This window comes from Callorhinchus milii, unplaced genomic scaffold, assembly GCF_018977255.1.
Source record: "Callorhinchus milii isolate IMCB2004 unplaced genomic scaffold, IMCB_Cmil_1.0 Scaffold26, whole genome shotgun sequence".
NCBI lineage: Eukaryota > Metazoa > Chordata > Chondrichthyes > Chimaeriformes > Callorhinchidae > Callorhinchus > Callorhinchus milii.
In genome coordinates, this window is record NW_024704767.1 from 654879 (window position 1) to 677192 (window position 22314).

Below are 22314 nucleotides of genomic sequence, written 5' to 3' on the forward strand. Positions count from 1 at the left end.
CCAAGGTACTGAAAGCTTCACATCTCTCCCCAGCAGACGAGAGAGACGCCAGGACTCGACTCAAGCACAAAGGACAACCTCTTGAGAAACATCCACACACACACACACACACCGCAAAACAGGGGGAAGGAAAAAAAAAAGCACCTCTTTCTCTCTTTCTGTCTCTCTCTCTCTCTCTCTCTCTCTTCTTCCTCCTCCTCCTTGCAGACTGCTTTCTGGAGCCATGCCTGGCAAATATGCAACGGTCATGCTCTTTTTCCAGGCGTTCTCAGTAACCTTTCACCAGACCCACGCTTTCCCAACACCAACCGAGTCAAAAGGTAGGTTTCTCTCCCCCTTTTAATATACATAGTAATAATAGAAATGCTTGCATTTGATTTAGCGTCTTTGAGACCTCTCCAAGCGCTGGCACTTTGCGAATGCATTGTAAAGTGCAGTGCAGTGTAGTGGCTGTGTGTTTTGTGGGCGAAATATTAAAGGGTGTTTATTTAAAAGCCGAACAGGAGAGTGCTGATATCTAAAGCAGTGCTGCGTTTAGATGTGCATAAATATAGTAAGGATATGGACATCGAGGTTGCGGTAGAAATTATAACCAATTCTCTGCCTGTGTCGGATTTCATGTCAAGGGTAACGATGGGGTATTTGGTGCAATGCTTCCCCCTTTTTTATTATTATTATTATTATTATATTTAATAGAAAAGAAGAAAAAAAAAGGTTTGCATGTTATTCCTGAGCAAGTCTGTGTGGGTGTGTGTGTGTGTGTGTGTGTGTGTCTGCAATGGGCCAGTAAGTACAGTTATATGGTTGCAAGGCAGTCAGACTGCTCCTGTAAGGCTTTGTTTGCTGTGGTTGTGTGGGGTTTTTTTTTGTCAGGCAATTAATTCATTTAATCCGCGTTTAAAAAGGCAGGTTATTGAAATGGACACTGAAAATCACATGGACTTTATTCAGAGGTGATGGGGGTGGGTGGGTGGGTGGGGGGCTGGTGGTTGCTTATAAATATTCCCTTGAATGAAACGTCTTAGATTATAATTACTATGAAATACAATGAGCTTTCTCTCCTCCTCCCCACACAACTCCCCCTCTTTCTATCTATCTCTCTTTCTATCTCTCTCTCTCTCTATCTCTCCCAGTGTTGCGCTGCTTTAGATGTCGGTCAGACCCTTTTCTATTTTCGCCTTCTTAAATCCACTTTGACGATGCTAATCCGGATCAGAGCACAGGAATATATACCTCTGTCACATGCGGTGAGGGAGTTTGAAATGTGAACGGATGTAATATAATCCGCAATCACTGTTGTGCTCTTAAAACAGCAATTTTGATACAAACACACACACACACACATAGGGAGGGGAGAGAGGGGTTTGGGGGGAGAGAGATCATTTTCCATTCCAAGCGGTAGAAAGAACTCTGGGATTGTGTTGCCCAAACCATTTTTTTGTTAATAATAATAATAATAATAAAACAATCTTTTTGTACCAAGAATCTTTGACCATCCAGTCACTTTATGCTAATTCTACTTGATCAATGTGAAAAGGCATGGGGGTGGGTGGGGGGGGATGGGGGGGCGAAGGAAGCGGTTTCATAGCTATAACTGCACCTTTTTGCGGGGATAAGATGAGATACATTGGGTAGAATGAAAGTAATAAGATTTGGTAGCAATTCAAGTAAGCAGGATACATTAGCTCCATCATGACTTGGGTACAGATGTGGTGGAGTAGTTAGTTTTGGAGCCAGTGTTTCAGTCTCCTTCTTTCTCCTTCCCCTCTTATTGTACCGTTAGTAATAAGTAGTTTCTTGCAACTAGAAACACAGCCGGATAATCAAAGATAATTCAGTCAGTGTGTTACTGTTTGAGATTACTGGTACCCTTAAACATAGAGAGGTAGGATCCCAGGAAGAGGCGTACATTCATTCACCTTGTCTTATTCCTCTTCCACGGCTTATAAGTCTTAATAATAATAATAATAATAATCCTTGCATTTATATAGCTTTTCATAGGACGTCCAAGCGTTCACAAACACTGTAATGAATTGATTATATAGCTAACGTCAATTTTTTTTTTACTTTCCTCTTAGACAAAGCCTTGTCCAACCGACAATTATCAGCGGAAAGACCATTAAAGGAACAGGTAAAATAATTCTCTCCCAGGGGGAGATTGATCCTTGTAACTCGAGTTTGAACCTCCCTCCCTCCCTCCCTCAATAACAGATCATTGTACATTTTTGACCAAATGTAATATTTGTAATATATATTGATAAGCCTTTATTCTTTTCATTTATTTTGCAAATCTCCTGCCTCCTGTAAAGGTCTCTTTTTTTCTTCTTTTTATTTATTTGAAAAATCTAGTTTCAAACATACACACACCCCATTATTGTTCATTATCCCCCTGTGCCTTATCCAGTCTCATTCTCCCTAATCGGTAAATGAATGGCATTATGCGCCCGGCAGATGAATTAATGAATGCCCTGAGGCAGGGGAGAATCCGCTGAATATAGGCAACATTTTTGGTGGTGAAAATGATTGAAATGCACCGAATCAATCCAGTACCAAAAAAGTTCACCTTTTTTGTGTGTGTGTAATAAAAATAGTATTTTGTTACTGTCCCAAAAGATTGCAGAAGCGGATCAAGTCAGCCAGTCGTCACCTGTGGGTAAGCCAGCAAAACACATTGTCTTTTGTGGACTACATTACATTTGTAGATCACGCATTAAAGCAGCCTAGAATCCAAGTGCAGTTAAACCTGTGTCCATTTATCTTCTTCAGTACTGATTTCTCCCTCCCTCTATTCCCTCCCCTCCTTCACTCCCTTTAGAAAACAAGATCGCATTGCAGAACGACTCTGACACACAAGACTTCATTCTACTCAAATCCCTGGCCGAGAGAGAAAGAAGTCAGAAAGATAACGATTCCAAAAGAAACTCTCCGGGCGACCCCTCGCCTCCCTCCAACGCGGCCGACACAACCAAACGCCGAAGATTAGCCGAAGATTATGACGATTCCACCAAAAACGGAAAGGATAATAAATATGAAGGTTTTGCCTCCTCTTGTTAAATTATTTTTTGTTTGCGTTTTTTTTCACCTGTTTGATTTGTAACCGGAGTTAATATACTATATAGTGAATTGACTGTGTATTTTGTGGTTGAAATTATCTGCTTGACTCGCGTGTATTTTATAGAATCTGCATTTAACGCTTGTGGGATTTAGCCCTCTTTACCTTCAAAAGCCACGCTTGTGATCCTGACTTTATCTGGGTTCTTTATCCCTTTAAACAGATGATCCAGACGGGCTTCACCAGCTGGACGGAACGCCTTTAACAGCTGAAGACATCGTCCAGAAGATCGCCAACAGGATCTATGAAGAAAATGACAGAGGAGTGTTTGACAAGATCGTTACCAGGCTTCTCAACCTGGGATTGGTAAGCACTGATCGTCTGTCTGTCTGATCAGGTGGTCACTATTCCAAAAAGAAAAGGGAGTTTCTCTTGGTGTCCTGCCCAACAATCCTCCAGATAAAATCACTGTGTGGCTGTGTGTGTGTGGGGGTGATCATTGCTGTGCCTCAGATTGACGCATTCTTGTTATAGATAACAGAGAGCCAGGCTTACAATCTGGAGGATGAAGTAGCTGATGCATTGCAGCAACTTATTGTGAACCAAGCTAGCAAGAATGAAGTGGAGATGGAAAGCATCAACTACCCTCCAATGAAAACCGACAAAGACATGGATGAAAGGGGAGACAAGAAAATGGTAAGTTCACTGAAGTTCAGAGGTGAATCCAGTCGATGGTCTATTTCCAATCCCATCAGTTGTCTCTGCGGGAAACCTGCTTGATGCATTTGTTCAGATAGTATCAAGTCCCAGTCCTAATGATTATTCATATTGATTGCCCTAATTAGACAGGCAATGGCAATTGTGGGTGAGATGCATCTTAACGTGGCTTTGTAGTCATCTCTTCAATATTCACTTCCTCCCTACGGAGGAGTGGATCAGTGCTCCTCGCTGTATCAATCAATGATAGCCTGGCTGGCATCAAGAATTGGTACCGTGCAGAGATGCCAGTCACACAGGCATTATGACCAAACACCATCCCCCTTGTACCGTTAATGAAGAAAAGCCAGTGTTAGGAAATTGCAGGGATGTCAAATGAGAATTATATATATATATATATATATGAGTCCTGTAGCTCAGTGGTTAGAGCACTCACCTCGCAAGCGAGAGATCTGGGTTTGATTCCTGGCAGGGCGAAACCCGAGGCAAGTTTCCTTACTCCACACACCTGATAATAATCCCTAAAGCATAAAATAATGATTTAGACATTTCAATCCATGACTGTTTGTGGGACGCTGTTGTGCGCAATTGGCTGCTGCATTTTGCGCACAAATATACAGTCAATTCATTTTACAGTATATTCTGTGAAGCGCTTTGAGATGTCTCGAACACAAGAAAAGCGCTATATCAAATGCAAGGATTATTATTACACAAAGAAGCGATTTTGTATTAATACATACATTCCAGATCAGTAATGACATCTGGATTGTTAAACTCCTCTCCAGAAATATTAATAGGATTGGAGGTCATACACTATGGCTGGTGTGGTATTAAAGTGAACAAATGAAATTACAATGTCTCACACCCCCCATCCCCCAAGCAAAGTAAAACAAGTTTCTTGTTTAATTAAAGCTATATTTCAAGTTAATCTCTGATATTATCAACTTCTCCATTCAGGGGATGGATCTGACCTTTTCCTCCAGTTATCTGATTACGCCACCTGTATAATTTTCATGATTATCTTCATCATTTGCACAAAGCAGTTAGTGCTCTAAATTGTCAAAGGTTGGCATCAAAATGTTTTTTATTCAGAAGCTATTGCCAACTCCTGCACCATCACTGCTGATCACCCCAATCCAATCCCCTGCTCTTTCTCCCCTACCCTATAATTTAATACAAACATATCTATTTATCCTGTTTTGTGCTTCCAAAACCAGGCTTCTATAACTGTCACAAAAAGAGTGGGCAGCAGATCTGTCCCTAGCACTCTGCCAATTTCATTTGGAAGTGAACTGCTAAGAGGCATTCCAAGCAGACACTGTCTTGAGTCATCCCTTCAAATAGTTACTTCCTCCCTACGGAGGAGTGTATCAGTGCCACTTGATGGCTCAGTGATGGGGTGGCTGGTATCAGGAGCTGACCCATATAGGAAATGTTAATGTAGAATTACACGCTGCAGTATGTCAAAAGATCACAAGATTGGTTCGGATGAAGAAAGCCCTTCGGCCCATTTAATTCCATTCTTCTACAATACCCATCCCATCATCTTCGCCTCACAGCATCACTCTGCTTTTTAAGAATCCAGTTTCCTGGCCTCCACCACACATCCTGGTTAATTACATTAACTTAGATGGAGAAATACTTCCTGGTGCCTGTCCTAAAATTGTGCTTTCGATCAACTTTAAGACAGTATGGTCTTTCAGGTGAAGACATGGTAAAATGTTATGCCTATAAAGTCACTAACATGGGAAGCGTTAGGCAAATACATGAATTCCAATGGGATACTCAATAGGAGTCTCACTCTCTCGGTTTATCACCCAACCAAAAAAAAAGCACTTACTTCAGGACACGTTCTTGAAGAACGTGTAAGATTAAACCAGAGAGCCTATATGATCGGAAAAATCAAGCTACACCAGGTTTTATTGATAGATATTCCCAGTTGATGCTAAAAAAAGTACATCTCTTTTCTCACACCCCAACAGGTGATGGAAAAACCTAAGAAGAATGATGGTGACCTCACAGAACAGGGGGGCATGGATGATACTGTGGATAACAGATGGGTCACAACAAATGATATGGATCAAAGAAGTGACCTGCCCACCGACTATGATATGGATGACCTTCAGTACTTTCCAAACTTCTACAAACTATTGAAGAGCTTGAATAGAGGTAAATTCGGTACATAAATACAATCTCCAATTAAACCTTCTGATCTAGTGTCATATGTTTTTTTAACACATAATTCCTTCCATCAGATGCAATGCAAAACTTACCAAATTCCACCTAGTCCTCGCCCACTTGTCTTAACCTTTATGTCGCACAGAATTGTCAAAAATCCCAAATGTTAATTTGGAAACTACTGTAAAGTGGAATTATTGATGGCATTTCAGACCACTTATCTAATGTTTTGCTGTTTAGCCTCCCTCCTCTTGGCAGGACAATTGTTTATCTAAATAAAAAGGATCAGGAGGCGTAAACTGGAAAAATAAATTGAATCACTATTAATACATCATCATTTTAGAAGCAAAGAAGAGTGGATATATTTTTGAACACAGACAGATGGCTACAATGGTCTGTACACACTCCTACATAATGGCGTCAGCCTGGCTCAAATGCGTTACTCCTCTTCTGGGTTTTGTTTCAAAGAAAATATCTTGAATTCTGTATAAGCAACTCGGTATAATTAACACGTTTAATTCTTCTTTCTTACAATAGCACAAGACGCGAAGGAGCGGGAAACCCTACTAACTATCATGAAGACTCTGATTGATTTTGTGAAGATGATGGTCAAATATGGAACGATATCACCTGAAGAAGGAGTTGCATACTTGGGTGAGACCTCGGTCAAATTAATACATAGTTCGGAGGATTTAATCACAACAACAACAACAACAAGATTCCATTTATAGAGCACCTTTCACGTCAGGAGGACGTCCCAAGGCGCTGTACAGTTGGGTCAGGACCCGAGCAGGGGGGAAATGGTCAGGGTGAGGGGAGGGAAGGGAGGGAGCGAGGAGGGGAGGTAGAGAGTCGAGAGGGGAGCTGAAGGCTCGGTCAAAGAGAAAGGTCTTGAGACCGGCCTTGAAGGAGGAAAGGGAGGAAGCAGCGAAGGCACTGAGGGATAGAGTTCCAGAGCCTAAGGGCTGAGAGGCTGAAGGCCCGGCCACCGATGGTAGGGCGGTTGGGGCGGGGGATATGGAGCAGACCGGAGCCAGAGGAACGGAGGGTATGGGCAGGTAGGTAGGGGGATAGTAGGTCGGAGAGATAGGAGGGAGCGAGGCCGTGAATGGCCTTGTAGGTGAGGATGAGGATCTTGAAATCACATGCTGATCACTAACACTTCCCATCTTTCCCCATTACGCTTTCATAATGGAATTGTTTATTGTAATCACGTAACAACCAAATCATAGCATAAGCAATCAGCGCTTGACAGACTGCCACCTTTAGGTTTTCACATCAATTTGTGAAAGACAAATTAAGTTATGATTAACGGAAGCCTTGCATTCTTATGACAAACTTTCATTTCCAATTTGAACAAGTTGGAGTGTGGCTTTCAGACATGTTTGTCAGGTTCCGCAGAGATTAGATTTCCGCTTCATTCCTTCCAGTTGCTGTTTTGCGGCTCAATGTGATACAAATGTGAAATGACCCAAGGCTAGCACGCAAGGGCACTTGACATCCCAAACATTGATTCGTATTCTATTTCTTATTGCAAACAATCTTTCCCTCCCATCATACTAACATTTTCCTAGGGATTATTGCCACAAAGGTTCTTTTAGTGAATTGCTTACAGCAAAAAAAAACATTACTTTCCTGACTCTCTCTCTCTCTGCTCAATTTGCTGAACACCTTAATTTGCAGCTATTTTCTATGAGTTTACATGTTGCTGCATCTCAGTGACCAGAGGCAAGGCAGTAATGGAATATAGTTCCTATCAGATATTGAATGACTGAAGAGATACAGGGGTAAAATTTGCAGTTTTTCTTAACCCACGCATTGCATTAACTAGCGCAAGGAATGGAATAAGAAATAGTGCAAATTTCCCCCTTAAAATGTTTCCACAGGTTGACCGCCTGACTGCCATTCAGACTAATTCCATTTTTCCTCCTGTCAATCACTCAGCTGCCAAATCGGGCGCAAATTAAATGCTAGAAATGCAATCAGTCTCTCACTGCGATTCAAAATAATTCGAAAACATCAGGCCCTGCCTCCGGTCAGTGTGAAAACTATAATAGTAATGATTCTTGCATTTAATATGTTAATATGTAAGTGTCTTTCACTTCGGGAGGATGCCTCAAAGCGTTTCACAGGGTTTAATATAATAAAGTGTAGTGACTGTGTATTATGTAGGCAAATTAATAATATGAAAGTAGCAAGCTGGAAATCAGCCGGAATATAAATGTGTAGAGAACACATAGATATTCAGATAGAGGAATCTTTCTTCCTGTCATATTCATTGCACTGTTTGTAAAGCATCCCATGTTTTGTCTTCGTTTCTCTCAGTGGGTGGCACTCTCCCGCCTCTCTGGGTCTCTCTTCAGATGAGACAAGCCCTGAATGTCTTTTCTGATGTTTTAAGTGGATGTTAAAGATCTGTGGGGGGGAAAAAAATAATGTCTTTATAGTGCACCACTTTATAAGGGGTGGTGGTGGGGGTGGGAGGGGGGCGGTGGTTGGAGTCAGGCAACTGAAGTTGGCTTAGACACATGGACCTTCCTGCTCCCCGCACGCTAAAAAATTAAAGCCTGACTTCCTGGCTATTAGGTCGTCTCCAACGTCATTTCCTGTGGGCTGCAATGAATCCAGAAGTTGTCAGTTTTAACCAGTTAATAATATATCTCTTCGAAATTGGCCACTGCGTTGACAAGGGCACATTAAGAACACCATGATCAAACTCTAAATATAGAGGAAGGGCATCTTACTGGATAAAGGGATCAAGTTCTCATTAAATATTAATTTCTTTGACATAAAAGCTTTGCAATCAATTTTTAAAGTGAGCTGCCATTTGAGAGAGCCAGCTCATAAAGAATCACAGAACTGCTGTGTTGAGAGTATTGATGGATTTGCTGAGATATATTCGGGAACCGGCTTTAATTTGCAGGAACATTAGATAAGAACTAGGTTACATTCGGCCGTGATGACACATGCGGTGAAGTAGACTGATGAGTGAGCTCACAACATGAAGAATGGTCATTTGGGAAAAGTGCTGAGTGTAGGGGAGGGGGTAGGAGGGTGACCGAAGGCGCAGTCGAAGAGGAAGATATTGAGACGGGCCTTGAGGGAGGCACGGGAGTGGGTGAGGCGAAGCGACTGCGGGATGGAGTTCCGATGGGTGGGGAGAAAGGGTGACGGCAGTGTGAAGGACAAAATCTAAAATTTCAGACCAAAGTCTGTTTCCAATCTGAATAATTTTTAAGTCAGCCAATACTTCAACATGATGACCTCAGAAAGAGTCAACTGGGACATTGAAAATTATACGCCAGGGCAGTCTTTTCAACGAGAGACACCATGTTGTCTTCAGAGAATCTAACAGCCTTCAAAAGAGTTGCATCTCAACAGTCTCAGCGTCTCAGACGCACATTGTGTAATCAGTTCACCCTTTCCTTTGCATCCTCACTCTTATTTATTAAGCTTGATGCAGTGTAGGACAGTAACACGAGCCCTTAAGGTATCAAAGCTTAAATTTGGTAGTCGGAAACAAAGAGTGCCTAATCATTTTAATGCATAATTGCAAATATCCTCTTTTACTTTTGTAACCTTCCAGACAGCTATTATAATAGTCCCTCCAGTATAGTCTAGCACTGCGCTTGCATTTTTTTCTGGATCCTATTAGAATCTGCCAGGTTTTGCTGCCAGCAACATATTGGGGTGAATTTACGCAGTGCCAGGAAATGGCATAAAAAAAATTGGACTAAAGAACATCTGCTTTGTGAAGAATAAAGTTGTCCCGGTCAGCGTTAAAATCCATAGACGGCTAAATAATAATAATAATAATCCTTGTATTTGATATAGCACCTTATCACGTCTTTGGGATGTCCTAAAGTGCTTCACAAAATACAAAATGCAAAGTGAATTGACCGTATATTTTGTGGGCGAAACAAATACGAGCAAAACAAAGGACTGCTGCGACAGCCCCCGCTAGCTTTATAATCCTACTCAGCAATTAGGGAACATGAACGCTTTTTGGACACGGCTATTAACACAGCCAAGATCTTCCGTACAGATAGGTTTGCTAAATTAAGCTACATTAGGCAGCTGGAGCGAAAGATACTCAATCCTTATGCGGGCACATGCTACGCACAGAGCTGGTTGCTATAGGAACTAAAACCACAGCATAACACGATCCCACAAGATTCAGCAGATAAAAGACCGATGTTGATTACACACTGGTTCTCCATTTATGCCTATAGCGTGCATCTGTTTAAGATTCAATAGGAGCTTAGCAGTTAATGGGATTCGCTCTGCTGTTATCTCTTCCTGAATGGTGTGGGGTGGTGGGGGGGAACGGGGGAAAGGGAAGTGGGGGAAGGGGATCCAGCTTAAAATTTGATTTGCAGCCATGTCATTTACGCTGACAGTTGCTAAATGGAACTAATTTGCTCCTGTCACCAGCAGTGAAATGAAGAGTGAGAAGCGAAAAATGAATTCAGGTTTGCTGTCCAAATCATCCATCATCATCTATTTCACAGCAACAAGAGAGATACAGCTTGCAGTATTCCTTAAAATGACAATGTCTCCACAATTACAAAAATACAGTCACTGCACTTGGCAGTGAATCCTGTGAAGTGCTTTGAGACTTGCGAAAGGGACTTTGTCAAATGCAAGGATTAATGTTGTAAGGAATCCAGTTTAAGAAAAAGCGTAAATCAGACCTGGATACGGGTGGCGAGATGTATGTGCATGTTTGCCACCTTCTGTTGTCTCTCAGGGTGAAAGGGGATCAAACGGAGATAGGAAAAGACTCCATAATTTTATAGTCATATCGTGTATCCATAAGAGAAAATGGCATCCATTTTTGAGGGACATTGACACCCAGTGAGGAAGAGGATAAAGCAAGAGTGTGTGATCAGGAGAATTCAGTTTTTAAAATAGCCAGAACAGTGGGTTTCAGATTCTTTAAGCATCGAGCATTCACTCACAGCCTGGAGTGTCCATCTGGATCAGTTTAGTACTTCAATCTGGGAAGCACCAATGTGTTTTTCAGGATATGTCTGGCCAGTGTAAGTGCTAGAGCTTCAGGGCAGGGCCTCAGGGTACAAATTAACAGCCAGTGAGGCTGAAATGAGAAACAGAGAATGAAGGGATAAGAAGGGCATAATGACTGTTACATCTGGACAAGGCACCTACCGAGGCATGGTTCGTATTTACCTTACTGGCACGGATCTCTCTTTGGGGCCGAGGGGGAGGTGAAAGAGATATGAAACAGTCGAGTTCCACGATTAATAAACGTAAAACTGGACTGGGTGAGCCTGTTTTATTTTACAAACACTCTGTACAATAAGTTGAATCATAATAATGAATACAGTAGTAATAATCTCGCATTTGATATAGCGTCTTATCATGTCTTCGCGATGTCTCAAAGTGCTTCACATAAGTCACTGTAGAGTGGTTTGACTGTATATTTTGTGGGTGAAAGGCAGCAACCAATTGCGCACAGCTGAGTCACACAAACATTTGATTGGTGAAATCAAACAAAATAATGCTTGTTGCCTTAAAACCTTCTTCCCAAAACCAGAGGCCGAAATTTCTCATGGTCTTCGCCTAATTGTTAACCGTTGTCTTAAAATGTATAGCCCGAGAGAACATTTCAAAATTCTTAAAATCAATCTTAATTTGGAAACCAATTTTACAAATTCTCTCTAATTCACAAATTTATTCCAGACTAAGACCACGTTTAAGATACTCCCACCGGCAGCTTTCAAGACGATGGTCTCAAGGCTAGGACAGCGTAGAATTTCTGGTCTCAGATCCCCATACAATAACCAACGCATTTTCAAACATTTCAGGTGGATTGGTACGAGTCTCAAAGGGACATTGTGTTTTTTTCTGCAGAGAACCTGGATACAATGATAGCTGTTCAAACAAAGAATCAGCTGAGTAAACCCAAGGTCTTTGCCATGAACCAGGAAACAGCAGGTGAGGCCGGTATTGTAAGTTACCTAGAATCATAGAATCTTACAGCACAGAAGGAAGCCATTCTGCCCATCGTGCCTGTGCCTGCTCTTTGAAAGAGCTGTCCAACTAGTCCCACTTCTCCGCTCTTGCCCCATAGGCCTCTCTGCAACTTTTTCCTTTTCAAATACCTATCCAATTCCTTTTTGAAAGCTACTATCAAATCTGCTTCCACCACCCTTTTAGGCAGTGGGCTCCAGACCGTAACAACTCTCTGGGTAAAATAATTTCTCCTCCTCGTCTCCCCTCTGGTTCTTTTGCCAGTTATCTTAAAATTCACATAGAATTCAGAACATCGCTCGTCGGAACAAGCCCCCACCAAGAAGAAAAAAAAAAAATCCTATCCACGGCTTGTCATCTCACATTAAAACGCACTGTGATTGCTTTCTGCAGATAGCGTCGATGACATGGATAGCACGAAGGGCAGTTTGGGGAAGGCAGGGAAGGTGGTGGAAGGGCTGATGACTCCACAAAAGAAGAGGAAGATAAAGCGGAACAGTCTAAAGGTAAAGCGCGGGGTCCTCTTACTTTCCTTTGAAAGCTTCCGCATCCCCATCCCGCTCCCTTCTCTCTTTCATGCTGACTGAGAATGATGGACAGTCTCTATTGTGACTCAATGTCACCCAGGAGCGACTGGTTTGAGTGAAGGTGACAGGTGAGAATTAACAGGGAAGCGAATTGAGTTTGGAGTTTCAGTGAATCATTGTCAACCCATACCATGCAGATGACAAGCTGTCACTCAGATTTGTAATGTGGGGGGACTTAGATCACTTCTGAAATATGGGATTGAGATACGCCTGGTAAGGAATGGCACCCTCTGGAGAAAGTAGCTCCTAGCTTTGACCGACAGTCTTTATCGATCGCCAATGGATAATGCTTTCAGCTGCTATTTCATTGCAATATTTGCCCTTTATGCACAAGGTATCAGGGAACGATGAGTTGCATTTTGCCAGTCTACCTGGAATTCAACAACAACAACTTGTATTTATATTGCGCCCTTCACACAGGGTAGTCTCTGTGAAAGAGCTATCCAACTAGTACAACTCCCCCCCCCCCCCCACTAGCCCTACATATTTCAAAGGAGCGCTTAATTCTGATACAAGCCTCAGCGCCATTAGCTTCACTCCATCCAATCCTCCAGGGCAAGGAGCAGTTGTCCGCTGAAAGAAATCTGTTTCTCTGCAGGCGTTTAAACAAAGCATTGGAAGGTAAAAATTGAGATGCCCCTCTTCAATCAGTGCAAACCCGTAGCCAGGCAACTGTGGGATCAATGAGAAACTCGTGGCTTCCATCCTGCACCCATTAAACCAACCTGGAGACAGACCAACGATCGGAATTGCAATCCTAAACAAAATATTAACTGTCTAACATAACAATGAGAAATAATAATAATCCTTACATTCAGTATAGTGCTTTTCAGGTCGGGAGGTCGTCTCAAAGCACTTTGCAGCATAGACGGTAAAGTGTAGTGACTGTGTGTTTTGAGGGTGATCGCGGCAGCCGATTTGCACACAGTTGTGGTTGGTGTTGACATTACGCAAACTCAACTCTCTCCTTAGTTACCCACAGTTTAACAGGAATATGTTTTCTGAGAAAGGAAAATGGCAGCTGTGTACACCATCTCTTAACATTTTTTAAAAAACATGTTACAAGTAAAAGCATTTCTCGGTTGCTCTAGGTGTCAACTTCCATTTTCCTGTTACTATTTTTCAAGTCAATGCCATCTTTGTAAGTTTACCACAATCCAATTTAAAGTGCAGTGTACGTTTCACTAGAATTGAAGATCTGTTTCACGTTCAAAGAAAGGGCTTGAATTAAATTGGGAAGCATTGGTTATCATTAATATTAGATATATCAGTATATAAGTCACAAGAGAAACTGCACTGGTGATTTGTTCCATACTTTTTATATTTCAATAAACGAAATAGAATTGACACAAGCCAATTACTGGGCTACATTTCAGAGAAAAGCTGTTTCTTATCCACAGCAAATGAGATTTAGGCTGCCTGGAGTCATTGCGATCAAGATCCTCGTAGCCAACTGAGACAAATCAACTTTGTGTCTCTCTCTCTGTCTCGTTCTAACGTGGATTTGTAATAACGCTGAAGAGACAAAGGGCAAGTTTTCCCAATCCAATCTGTCATTCAATCTGTGCTGAGAGTGTTTCAGGAACTATTTTTATGTGCGAGTATGTGTTGAGGTAAATTGGTATTGAAGCCAGTTGCTCGAGCAATTGCAATATAAGATCACCACAGCTCCCGTGTTTCAGCTTCGCCAAGATAATATATTTGGATTAAAGCATTTCAAACAATATTTGCTTGTTTGTTGGTGATCCACATCCCCCGGTTCTGTTTTAGGATTTGTTTGGGGATGTAGAATCTTATCACCGTGCTGAAGAGTATCCATACTAACAGATTTCCATGCATTGCCACCTACACATGGAAGCATCCAAGTGTGAAATGGAAGGCTCACTCTCTCTTTCTCCTTGGAGAGACCCACCCCGCTTACTCAATACCAGAGAGTATTAATCACAAGTTGGCGAGAGCCAAGGCTTGCAGACCCCAATGTGTAAAAGTTAAAGTTTAACTGCTAAAGTTTAAGCAGCTAAAAAAGCATAGCTTGCCACTGAAGCCGTGTTGGACAAGTTTTCCCCTGCTTGTCCAGCATCCTACCTGTTAAGGCTTTGGCTGAACAGTAGACGAATGAGCACCCGAACAGCTGTTAGTTTCACTTGCACAAAGTCATGCGAAATTGACAATAATGACCTTCTCAGTCAGTAAACATCGATCAATCAGCCTTTACAAAAACAGCCTGACAGTGTTTGGCAAACATGAAATAAAAACATTTTGCCACCTTCATGGTAAGAGAGGGTCCCTTTTAAGCACTTCGCTAGGTATCCAGGCAGACATTAATTTAGCACTTAATGGCCTGTGGTTTTTCCACTTCTGTCAGCAGCTTTGGACAAAACGGAGTCTTACCTGTCAGCAATACGAAAGAATATCGAGTGGCTGAAGAAGCACGATAAGCAAGACAACAGAGAAGGTACGTTGGGCAAAGTTCCCATTAAAAATCCTCAATTTAAATTCCCTGATCGAATCGGAGTACATAGATTTACACGGATTGCACAGCCCAGAACCAGGCCATTCGGTCCAAATGGTGTTTATACTCCTCGAGTCTCTATCCATTTCCTTACTCTTTCCCATACCCTTCAGTGCAGATTGGCTCCCGCATTTACCTACAAAACACGCAATCACTACACTTTGCAGTAAATCGGATGAAACTCTTGGAGATGCCCTCCAGACATGCATCAAATGCAAGGATCATTATTGTTTATTTTTTAATTATTAAATTAGATAATAGTGTATTGTTTTAAAGGAATCTGCACACACACACACAAATCATAATTGAATTACAAAAGTGACCAGCAGATTGCAGCAACAACAACAACTTGCATTTAGATAAGTGCCCTTCGCACAGGGTAGCATCTCAGAGCGCTTGACAGTGGCAGAGCCCGATCCTGAGCTGGGGAGGAGGCAGAGGTGACTGTAGGCACGGTCGAAGAGGAAGGTCTTCGGGCGTGACTTGAAGATGGGGAAGGAGGGGGCAAAGCGGAGGGATAGAGGAATAGAATTCCAGAGTTTGGGGCCGTAGTGGCTGAAAGCACGGCCACCAACGGTGGAACGGAAAGCACGAGGGACAAGCAGGAGGCTGGAGCCGGTCGAACGGTAAGTGGGTAGTTAGATTGCAAGAGTCGTTTGATTTAAGAATTATTCCTCTGATCAGCAGTAATGGTAAGTCAATCAGCCTGGAAAACTAAAATAGATCTTCTGCCTTCAGGAGACATTTCAACTGTAACTGACATCGACTTGCCTTTTCATGTCCTATTTAGACGTTCTGTCATGTGGTTACCTTTAGTCCTGTGGATCAAAAGTAGCTCCTCAGCCAAAGATTCAGTGGCACTGCTGTGTGGTGCAATATCCCATAGGTCAGACTCGATATTGACTTGGCAGCTACTCAAATAACCTGCACAAGTAATGCTGTGGCACGTAGACCTAACTGTTCTCCGCAGTTTCTATCGTGCCTCTCAGATGAAGGCTCATTTCTCAAGTACTTGAGGAATTGCTTGCATTCAACATCACTGACCCAAGTGCTGCTTGAGTAGAACGCCATTGATTTTCGAAGCATCGTGGATCCATCAGTACACAGCAAAACTTAATCAGTTTGAATAAGTTTCCTCTTGTATTGTAATAATAATAATAATCCTTGCATTTGATACAGCGCCTTATCATGTCATAGAGACGTCTCAAGTGTTTTGTGGGATGTACTGTAAAATGGAGTGACTGTGTATTTTGGGGACGAGACACAGCAGCCCAGTTTGCGCTCAGCAATGTTCCACACACAGCCGTGGAGTGAGTGACCGATTTTATTTGGGGGCGGGGTGTTGTTGGCCAGGACACCGGGACTGAGTTGTAACCATGAACCGTTGTAACAGAGCAAGCTCGGTGCTGACATGGTATTTCTTCTCCAATCCGTTGCAGGTTTGGACATTCAGAAACTGCGCGATATCATCGATCAGGAAGTCGACACTTACGTGCAGAAGGGAATCTTGGAGAAAGAAGAGGGAGATGTCATCAAACGTATTTACAACAGCCTGTGACATTTCCCATCGTACAACAACAACAACAACAAAAAGGGAGCTCGATTTCAGACCATGGAACTAACGATGGCTTACACTACAACTTCTCTTCTCTTTCTTATTAGGCTGTGTATGATAGACTCACCCAGGCTACAGTGCAGTCTCGAGCAGGTTCTGGGGTGGAAAAAGGGGGTGGTCGGTGAACTCCACTAAGAGGCAATAACCCGTGTTCTAATAGAAAGGCGGAACAGGCTTGAGAGGCTGAATGGCCTACTCCTGTTCCTATGTTGCTATGTTCCTACAACCCAAGTGCTTGGAACTAATGCGCGGGACCCCCTTACCCAAAACCCAAACCCTGCTGGACGCTGCACCACAGGCTTTGGGCCGATTGCATGCTGCAATTAGCTTTTCACATTCTGCTGTTAGAACGCAGGAGTAGCAGCGATTAGTGCCCAACTAAGCCAAGCCCGTCAGCTCACACACTGTTAAAAACTCACCATTAAACGTGAGGACCAACAGCTCCGATTGATCAGTTACGCACCATCATAGCTCTCTAGACAGTCGCTCAGCGGTCGTTGCAGAGAGAGGTGTTGAGGGCGGGGCTGGGCAGTGGGAGGGGGGTGATGGGGCTTTGGAAATCCGATGGCCAATTGCACAATGGTACCCGTACTTGCTCTCCTGACCCCCGCTTCTTATTTACGTTCCACTCCAATCTATCCTTCCTAAAACCCCGGGAAACCCTTGCGGCGCTAATTCATTTGATTCGTTCCGGATCGAGCATTTGAGATCAACCTTTCACAGCGATTTAAAATGAATGGCCCGTGAGACGCAAAGAAAATTAACGCCAAACAAGAAACGATTTGCGGGAGGAAGCCTTTCTTTTTCCAACATCCCCTTTCTTCCCACCCAAACAGTTTTATAAAAATAAACCTTCAGTGCCCGCCCGCCAATGGCTTGCACTGAATAGCTCGGCTAGTATTCTTTTTTGTCTGTTTGTTTCTTTGTTTAGATCAAAAGCTGCCTATTCTTTTGGCCAAATTCAAGGCATTGCAGACAGAGGATTCGTGGCTCCACTTCTTAGGGAGGAAATTCCGTACGAGTCTAGATTTACTCTAGACTAAAGGCTGTGCGTAATCGACTATCTTAGCACTTCAGAGCTCCCAATTCGGCCAAGTGTTGAGCTCAGTCCCAGCTTTGAAGACAGTTTTCTCTTAGCACCTAAACGAAACTTGCAGAGCAAAATAAATGGCTTGAAAAATTAACATTGTATTTAAAAATTTGCCAAATTCTGGACGCTCTGAAATCTGGGAATCTCTCCCCCTCTTGGAGGTATGATTTTGCCCACGTCGCCACGTTACAATTTCAAACGCATAGAAGTGCTCCACAGCAATAGTTTGCAGAGCGACGAAAGGAAAATAAAAATCCACTTGTTTGAGGCAGCAATAGCAGCGGAAATGGATATCTGACTACATTCCTTATTGCGTTGTGTACGAAATCCTGTGGTGCCCTTTGTGTCTGTCTGTGTGTAAATGACTCCCGATTCAATGTGTTGTCAGTAAAGTGCAAAAGACATATTTTTTTGTTCAAGTGTAAATATTTGTTACATTTTCAAAAGTCATGTAAAAAAAATTACAATTAAAATGTTTGAGCTTTTCTTTACAAATTTACAATTAGTTATCCCACAAGAAGAACACTTCCATTTCCCCCCCCACACCCCACCCACCCACCACCCCTCAATTACGTTGGGTGGAGATGGGACAAGGGAAAAGTCCCAAATTACTATCATTTTGAAATGTATTGTGATTTCCCTCTTTCTAAATACTCTGCTATGGTAATGAGTGCAATGACTCAGTTCAAGAGCCACATCAATCTTCCCAAGTCCGTTAGGGCTCGATTTTCAAGTACAAAAATAAGTCAATGCGTTTATTTTAAAAGAAACACAAAACCCTTAGCACTTTCGTTCATCTTTCCCCTCCCTCCTCCCCCGGCTCAGGTGCCAAGGTAGCTTTGTTAAGCGCCTTGGGACGTCCTCCTGACATGATAGGCGCTAGACTGTATACGTCAATTGTATTGCTTTGTGTTGTCCAGCTAGAAAGTACTGTTCCCTGGATGCACACACACACACTTTTTTTTAAAAAAAAAGTCTGACTCATGTGGAAACCTATCACCGTTGCTTAAGAGTATCCAAACCAACAGAGAATTCCACGCATCCCACCCTCACGTGGAAATTCCAGGGAGTGTGTTGGAATGGAAGCGCTCTCTCTCTCTCTCTCTCCCCTGCCTAGAGGGACGCAGACCGCTTACCTAATTCTGGGAAGTATTAGGCACAGGATGGCAAGAACCAAGGCTCGGGGACCTCAAGAGCCAGTTCTGCTCTAAGGAGACCCTGCGTTTGTGTTCTTACAAAATGCAACTGAGGGATTAAAGGGCAGATTACATCTGGAAACGTTACCGCGTTTTTATTGTGCATGTGCACTTTGCTCTGAAATAAACAAACAAAAACTAGTCATTTCAGACCCAGGTCATAACAAAATCCATTTATTGCGATTGTCAAATGAAACATTACGCAGAGAACAGGGTATTCGTTGCTAGTACACAGTATAAAAAAAGTCTAAGGCCACAAATATAGATATATATATATATAGCATCACATCAAACACATCATGCATGAATGTTTCATTGAACTAACTGCTCCATAATTATTCTGCTCTCACTCGTTCACTTCAGAATGAAGTCAGACTTCAATGCACCTCATCTCGTATCTCTATTCCCCCCCCTACCCCTCCCTCCCTCCCCACCCGCCCAAATGCAAACAACATAGTTGCTGGGAACAAAAAACAACCTCCATGCGTTTTATTAATGATAAGAAATTTAAACACTCGGCAATCGGAAATTTTAAAAGCACAATTGTTTTCACGCTAAATCAAAGGCATAAACCGGCTTGAACTCTCGAGCTGAAGGGCAAACCAAAGCCTTTTTTTTTTTTGAGTCCCGCACCCTAGGCAGGGCTCTCGTACCTTATCTCGCTACAGGAAAAACAAAGCCGGTTCTTCAGAGACTCAGAATGCATTCCAAGTTGTCCGTCCGCGACCTCTCAAGTCTTTCATCATCAACGGAAAGAGAGAAAAAAAACCAACAATCATCTCCAAAACGAAGATTAAATATTAAAAGCATAAATAACACAGGACACAACAGTCAAAAACGCAACCACGTGGTTCGATTTCGCACACTGACAGCTCTGGTCAAGAGTACAATGTTGCATCGCCCTCTCTGTGAGGAAGAACAGTCCAGCTTCCGCTGCCCAGTATACGCCTCCTCTACAGGGATCTGGGCTACAGTTCAGTTAGGAGGTAGGGATTTGTGATATCCTGAATCAGTTTTACTGCCACTTCAAGACATCCAGCGCTCCGGTCCGCACAACGTCATATCGTGAGCAACGTAGACGCCTCGAAGGCCTGCAGAGGTTATATAACTAACGCTGCACTGTTAGTCATACGCGATATACAAGGTAAAACAAATCAAGAGTCAATTACTGCAAGGTTCACTTCATTCCCGCCGGCCTTTGTGAAGTTTGGAATCATTTCCACGAAATCTCACCAGTGGTTAGATAAAGGTCGGGAATCTTTTTCACCACATCAACAACGGCTAAGAAATCGGATGGTTTCCACACGCACGCGCAAAGCCTCCTGGCGAAAACATTTGAAGAAAGTGCAACGGTACCGGCCGCTTCAAGGCAGCTCGCGTCAGTCAGTTTAAAGAGAATGTGACGTCTATATAGCGGTCAGTTCTTGCTCCCAGTAAGCTTAAGAGTCTAAGGGAAGAGCGAAAGATTCAACTCAACTCGCATTCCGATAGCGCCTCATGGCGCCGTACCTTCTCGGGATTGCTTACAGCGTAAGTGACTGTTATGGTGGAGCAAACCAACCTCTAGCAGCGCTTTGCATCAGCCTCGGTTCCACGTAGAGACAGCGAAGGGAGAATAGAATTAATCTGGAGGGTTGCTGGCCTAGACTCCAGCAAACTCCCTTCCTTTTCTGAAACGGGCCACGGGATCTTTTGAGACGTATCTGAGCGGGCAGATGGGGGAGGGAGGGTTTGCAGTTCAGCATCTCATCCGATAAGGCGGCATCTCTGCCAATGCAGCCACGCGAGGAGTCAGCCCTTTCACGTCAGGGCTCTATGATCTCTGGCCCTGACGTGGAGCTTGAACCCAGAAGTGTCTGACCCGAAAGCAATGGCTCATTGAGCCAACATATGACAGTTTGGTTCATTACACAGCAACAAGGCTTTTATACAGCTTAGACCTACAGTACACAGACACACAAGATCCATCGCTAAAAATAAATAAATTAGGGTTCTCGGATTAAAAAAATATCGATTTAGAAAAAAAACAAAAAGCACAAAACATCTTAATACTGAGTCAAAACGGCAAGAATTAAATTAATTAATTAAACCAGCAACAGAAATTGTTGCCCCAGGGTGGTTGTTTCGTAAATTTCCGAGAAAGAATTCCTTTTCTAAATCCTTTCAGGGTTCTGGAGGAGCAAGGCAGGGAGAGAAAGGGCTTTGTAAGAGTTGAGGTACAGGTTTGAAATAAGGATGACCCTTAATACTCAAGACCCAGCAATGGTAACCGTGTAATGTTACCATTTGCAAAATGAGTTCAATAATCTTATCAGTAAAAGCAATAGTTTTAAGCAAAACCTACTGATATCGGGACCATTTAATACTGTCCTAGTATTGACACATAATTTGTCCTGATAACATACGTATTCATGCATTATTTTGATATATTGCAGAACTAGGATTGTACTGGTTCAGTGCAGTATTTGCTAGAGAAAGGCAAAATAAAAAATGATGGATGGCGATACATTTCCACGATCCCCGCCTCCCCACTTTACGCCTGCGCTGTCATTGCAAACGTCGCGCTTTACGTGTTAAACAGCAGTAGAATTAAAATATCGGGACAGGCAATCAAAGTCAGAGCAATTAAAGTGACCCTTCAACACGACTGCGAACTGTAAGGCTCAGTTGACTGAATGTTTTTCAAGGCTGTAGATGCGACGTCCGTTACTGCTCAGGAAATCCGCACACACACGCTCGCTTAGTAAAGCCCACTGCAAGACGCACACTGGGAAGAGCTCAGCAACCCTACGCTGCCGGAAGCCATCGGGCCATGCAATGAAATAGACCTGAGCATTAAGGTGATCTCAGCAATTGTAAACAAACGACGGCAAACTCTCTACAGACTGGATTTGCAGCTGCTCCTCGAGCTGTGTCCCTGCCTCATGTACTAACAGGCTAAGTTCCTTCTTTTCTTGGCAACGAGCGCAGCGATTTTCTTAGACTGAGCTTGTGTTGCTGGGCGAAGGACACAAGCGAGAAGTCAACCCACACACCAACCCTAAGGCGATTGCACACTTAACTGGTTTAGGGGAGGTGTTTCAGTCGAGCAAACACCAAATCATGAGCTGACTGACAACAGGCCCCTCATTTTGTACTGTGGTGTGCGCGAAATCAGGATGACATAAAATGCACCAACAGTTTCATGAATGCAGACTAGTTTTTTTTTGGAGGGTCAGGTCTAAAACATCAAGAGGATTTACTTTATGGGTTAACACAGTTCAACGTCAGAGAATCTACTTCAAGTAACTGTTTTCGCAAAATAATGCTGTGTTGATGCCAATCCACCTGCACTTCAGAAACTGCAGTCAGTACCCAAGGGGACACACTTACC

At 42.9% G+C, this 22314-nt stretch overlaps 1 protein-coding gene across 1 annotated transcript; it reads left to right on the forward strand.

Moving 5' to 3' along the window:
* Nucleotides 1-233: 233 nt before the first annotated feature.
* On the forward strand, nucleotides 234-18148 carry scg3 (secretogranin III). Its single transcript, XM_007906059.2, is given in 13 exon segments — nucleotides 234-320; nucleotides 2079-2131; nucleotides 2614-2653; nucleotides 2816-3034; nucleotides 3276-3418; nucleotides 3587-3748; nucleotides 5752-5938; nucleotides 6485-6601; nucleotides 11822-11905; nucleotides 12335-12390; nucleotides 12393-12447; nucleotides 14894-14983; nucleotides 16480-18148. Coding segments are annotated over 13 exon segments (1398 nt in total). The 5' UTR covers nucleotides 234-247; the 3' UTR covers nucleotides 16599-18148.
* Nucleotides 18149-22314: the final 4166 nt, after the last annotated feature.